This window comes from Phaseolus vulgaris, chromosome 5 (assembly GCF_051622355.1).
Source record: "Phaseolus vulgaris cultivar YP4 chromosome 5, ASM5162235v1, whole genome shotgun sequence".
Lineage (NCBI taxonomy): Eukaryota > Viridiplantae > Streptophyta > Magnoliopsida > Fabales > Fabaceae > Phaseolus > Phaseolus vulgaris.
Window position 1 is genome coordinate 21,529,502 of NC_143502.1, and position 5,702 is coordinate 21,535,203.

Here is a 5,702-nt window from a genome sequence, read left to right on the forward strand (position 1 = left end):
CACTTACCTTTTTTTACACATTTGTACATCATCTTCACTAAACTAACACACAACACCACCAAAACATACCCATCATAATTTATTCTCTTTCCTATCTCCAACCCACGTTCACAAAACTCTAATACGTCACCAATCAAGGAGGAAGAATCGCGAGTGCATTACCTTACATTACATTAGACTACAATTTACAATATTTTGACCTTCACAGCCACGTCACCACCCTATCTTTTCTAGGAAAATGACCCTAAAACCTTGAAAGCAAAGCCACACCAACACACCAACTATGTTTATACTTGTAATGGAGTTTGATGAGCGAAAGAAACACGTAGTAATAATAATAATAATTATTATTAGTAGATTAAAAAGGCAAAAAGGAAAGCAGGGAAAAAAAAAAGGAAAAGGGAAACACGTGTCGAAAGGTGGAAGCAACCACCGCACGAACTTTTTGTGCTGCTTTGTGCTATCGTTTTCTATGTTACCGGTTGTAACAAAAGTCCAGCCTAACTCTCTCAATCTCTCTCTCACGTGGACACGTGCCCGCACGTGGACGCCCTTCCCGCACCCTCTCCTTTCGCCATTGCCGACGTGGTTTAAACTCGCGCGTGAAAAATGATTTTGCACTGTCTTTTAAAACACTGCTCTCATCTCAGACCACTGTCACACAGTAGTGGATACTGCCTACACAACTCCGCTTCTAGAACACTCAACATGCAACACTATCACTCACACGTGTCACTCAATCAAATCAGATTCATGATATCTTTTTTTATTATTATTTAAATAAAGCTGTTTTTTTTAATTGCTTGATTGAAAAAATTCTCTTACATTTGGGGTATCAATCTAATTTAGGTTTTTAACCTTCATGGGAATGGCTCAATCCCATGTGGACTTTTCTCTCTTTTTCCATTAACCTTGAATGAAAAGCAGGGATTTTTATTTAGGTTTTTTTTTTTTTACGGCTACATGCAATGAACCTACCGAACGACCACGACCGTATCGGAACCGATAAGGTCGACTGTCTGGATGCCTTATTGTTTGAGACACGTGGTGAAGTCCAAGAGGTGAGTAACTCAAGTGGGCCCCGCTCTCCAACAGTAAGACAAAGATAACCGTACTTATCTTACCCCATGTGATGCTATAAATATCGACCAATGTCTACCGGTTTCGGAGAAATAAAAAAGAAGAAAAAAGGAAAGAGAAAACAAAACATCTTCCCCTGCTACTTCATCATCACCGGTTCTGTTTGCTGTGTTTTCTTCTCCTCAGACGATTGAATTGCTTTCAAAAATGGGAGTTCCAGAGAAAGACCCACTTGCCCAGCTGAGTCTACCTCCTGGTTTTCGATTCTACCCCACCGACGAGGAGCTTCTCGTTCAGTATCTCTGCCGCAAGGTCGCCGGCCACCATTTCTCTCTCCCAATCATTGCTGAAATTGATTTGTACAAGTTCGACCCATGGGTTCTTCCAAGTAACTACTACAATTTCCTTTTCTTCTTTATTGATTTCTCTCTTGTAAATGTTAATTAGTTGGTTGTTCTGTGCTGAATTGACACGACTTGTTAATTTCTCAGGCAAGGCGATTTTCGGGGAGAAAGAGTGGTACTTTTTCAGCCCTCGAGACAGGAAGTACCCAAACGGGTCTCGACCCAACAGAGTAGCCGGGTCGGGTTATTGGAAAGCCACCGGAACCGACAAGATCATCACCACCGAAGGTAGAAAAGTGGGCATAAAAAAAGCCCTGGTTTTTTACGTTGGCAAAGCTCCGAAAGGCACCAAAACCAATTGGATCATGCACGAGTATCGGCTTCTTGATTCTTCCCGAAAGACCACTGGTACCAAGGTACATACAGACAGACACATACAAACAAACACGCATATATTATAAATAATTAAGTTTACTTTCGTTTTTGGTTAAGATAATATAGAGGATTATGTTTAAGCATGTTATTAGTTAATGGTAATTGTTGTACACCATTAATTAATTGGAGCGTTTAATTGATGGTGCAGCTGGATGATTGGGTTCTGTGTCGTATATACAAGAAGAACTCGAGTGCACAGAAGGCGGTGCAAAACGGCGTCGTTTCGAGCAGGGAACACACCCAATACAGCAACGGTTCCTCGTCGTCGTCATCGTCCCATCTGGACGACGTTCTGGAATCGCTGCCAACGATCGACGAACGGTGTTTCATGATGCCACGTGCTCACACGGTGCAGCAACAGCATGAGGAGAAGGTGAACATTGAGAACCTGGGTGCGGGTGGGTTGGTGGATTGGGCGAACCCTGCGGTTCTGAATCCGGTGGGTGATTTCGTTTCGGGGAATAATCAAGTGGTGCAGGAGCATACTCAGGGGATGGTGAACTACAGCGGGTGCAATGACCTTTATGTTCCAACCTTCTGCCACGTGGAGTCTGCGCTTCCGCAAAAGATGGAGGAAGAGGTGCAAAGCGGCGTGAGAAACCAAAACAGTAATAACTCGTGGTTTCTTCAGAACGATTTTACGCAGGGGTTTCAGAACTCGGTGGACACGTGTGGGTTTAAGTTCCCGGTTCAGCCGGTGGGATTCGGGTTCAGGCATTGAAATGTAGCGGGTTACGGAAAAAGAAATAATGTTTATTTTGTGTAAATAGGTGGGGATTGTTTGGGGTAACTGGTTGGGTTTTAGGTTCCTTTTTAGAAAAGGTGAAAATTTTGGTCTTCATTTTCGGCTAAAGATGGAGGTACAGGCGTTGAATGAATCGATGATCGAGATGAAGCAATGATGGAATGGAACCATTTAATTTATTAGGACGTAGTAGTTTTGGGCCACACAAAGCTTACTCACCCACATGAATCACATTTTGTACTTAAATCACTTCAAATACTTCCAATGTTAGGTTTCATTGATTTCGATCTTCCCATCTCATTCTTAGCTATTATATTATTGCATTTTTAAAATATGGTGCTCGTGTAAAATGACTCACCCTTCATTTGGGAAGGTAGGCGCATGGTCATTACGAGAGAGAAAGTGATAAGGTTCGCATATACTTGAGTTTTTTCTTTCTTTCTTTCTCTTATCTGTATTTTGACGATTTCAGCAGAGAATATAGAAAATGGATTTTCAAGAGGGAAAAGTAATCCACCAAACAAAATAGAGACGGATCTAATTAAGAAAACTTCATTCCGCAGGACCAAGATGACGTTTTCACCAACAAATAAAATTTGACTGCACAATTGTTGAAACATTAGAACAAAATCTTATCTGTTTTCACGGATGGAGATTTTTCCAAACAGAGGAAATTCAACAACAAAATATTTTTTTAATTCTTATCAATGGAAATTACTAACAGGGACTATTAAGATGAATGAATAAGTAAGATGAATAAATTGTTGATGAAAATATGAGTTAAGTAATGATAAGGAAGTTATCTAATTTAATGTTAATGTTTACAGAATAGGGAAAACTTTGAAGAAGAATCTATTAGCTAGAAAATTATGGAAAGTGATCTTATTCAAATATTTGTAGTGAAATTGTTATATGAAGACCTGAAGACTTGGTGTTTGCTTTCAGGAAAGATTTTTCGCGAGTAAAGATAGGTAAGAAAAGTACAAAAATTAATAAATAAAAAATTAATTAAATGCAAAAAATATGGCCAATTTTTTTTTTGGTATATATGGACAACCTTAAATTTGTATACAACCACATTACAACTCCCAATACTATTATTTTAATACTTTTTTATATCATTTAATTACAAATTTACCTTTTACTATATAAACTTATTTCTAAATCTATCACATCAAGGTTGTATACAACTACAAGAGTTGTCAACCTATCATTTTTCTTTTTTCTTTTACGTTTTTTTGGTATAGTTGCGAAAGTGTCTTCATAATTGATTATGATTATAAATACATATTTTATTATTATTATTATTATTATTATATATGTAAACTATTATATTAAATATATATAATATTTTTATATTACTAATTTAATAATATTTATATTATAACACAAATAAATAAATAAATATAATTATATAATATAATATAAATATTAATAAACATATAAAATGAAAATTATATTTAATAATAAAATTAAATAATAGTAATAATAATAAAATTATTAATTATTAATTAATTATAAAAATATTATTTATTATTTAGTTAAAATTAATTTATAATAATATTAATTAAGTAATTATTATATATATATATATATTATTTTATAATTTTTAAAATTTATTATATTTATCAATTCATTTACAAATTTTCCTAAATTTTTCTTTCACTTTTTACTCTATTTGCCTTAATCCAAACAAACTCATTTTCTTTAAGCTTTCTGATATGAATCCAAATAGGAATGATAATAAAATTGAAAATTTAGGGTTACAAAACAGAATAAAATTCAAAACAGTAACAATACAAACCTGGATAAAGGAAGGCGCCACAAACAAAGTTTGATAAGCCTAAGGATGATCGCCACAAGAATTGGTGGATTCTTGATAAGATCGCAAGATACAGGTAAAAACCCTAACAGAGAAACACTCTAAAATTGTCAAAATATTCGTCCCCTATTATGAGTTTTAACAGTGTATAAATTACAAAGGTCTTTTCTTGTTTGTAAGAAAATAAGACGATACTACAATCCTTATATTTCAAGAATGATCATTTGTTCCAACGGTTAGTTTGATACTCTGTATTTGGTTCTAAATTCAAATCCTAACTCCAAATAAAATAATAATATTATTTTATTTTAATATTCCAATCTTGCTATGTGGCCATTGGGCTTGGATGTCCGCATGATGAGATGGTTGTGTGAAAATTTTTAATTTTCTTAAAACATGTAAAATATAAATTTACAAATTTATTCTAATTTTTTTAAATTAAATAATAAAATATATGAAGTATTTTTTTGTGTAGATTTAGGTTAATTAAAATTTTATAACTTATTTTTTTACCATTAAAAAAATACAAATTAGTTAACACTTTCAAAACATGAGAAATTATCATAAAAATAATAGTATCTAAATATATACAAATTTATCATATTTAAATCAAACTAAAAAATATAATTTATTTTCTTGTTGTATTTTAATTGTTTGTAGTTAAAAAATTATTTTTGATATAGGAATTGAATTTGAAAAAAATACAAATTATGTAAATTTTCCAATTATGTTTCAATTAAGAAAAAAGTTTAATATTTTAAATTTTTAGTTGAAAAATTATTAAATATATATTCAAATAATAACACATGATTTTTTTTAAAAAAAAATAAGTTAATTAAAATTTTATAAATTATTTTTAGTACATGTTAAAATTATAATATTATTAATCAATATTTCAATAAAAATATATAAATTACCTAATTATAAAATTTTACTAAAAATAATGTAATAATAATAAATAATATTTAAATATTAATAATTAAACAAATAAATAAAAATTTATTTTTATATTTAATTATATAATTAATTATATAAAAAATTATATTATAATATATAATTAATTATATATATAACTAAATCGATTATATGTTATATTTATAATCAATTATGTTATATGTATGATACATTATATAACATAATTGATTATATAATTTGTTATTTTAATTTTAAATTATATTATTTGCATTTATATGTTAATTTTATATAAACTTTACATATAATTATTTTATTAATATTTTTATGTTTCGATATCGTTAATATAGTTTTAAATCACTTA

At 31.3% G+C, this 5,702-nt stretch overlaps 1 protein-coding gene across 1 annotated transcript; it reads left to right on the top strand.

The window, feature by feature from the left end:
* Window positions 1–1,143: 1,143 nt before the first annotated feature.
* On the top strand, window positions 1,144–2,891 carry LOC137835300 (NAC domain-containing protein 72). Its single transcript, XM_068643748.2, has 3 exons — window positions 1,144–1,468; window positions 1,572–1,840; window positions 2,008–2,891. The coding sequence occupies exons 1-3, from the start codon at window positions 1,288–1,290 to the stop codon at window positions 2,578–2,580; spliced, it is 1,023 nt and encodes a 340-aa protein (XP_068499849.1). The 5' UTR covers window positions 1,144–1,287; the 3' UTR covers window positions 2,581–2,891.
* The last annotated feature ends 2,811 nt before the right edge of the window (window positions 2,892–5,702 follow it).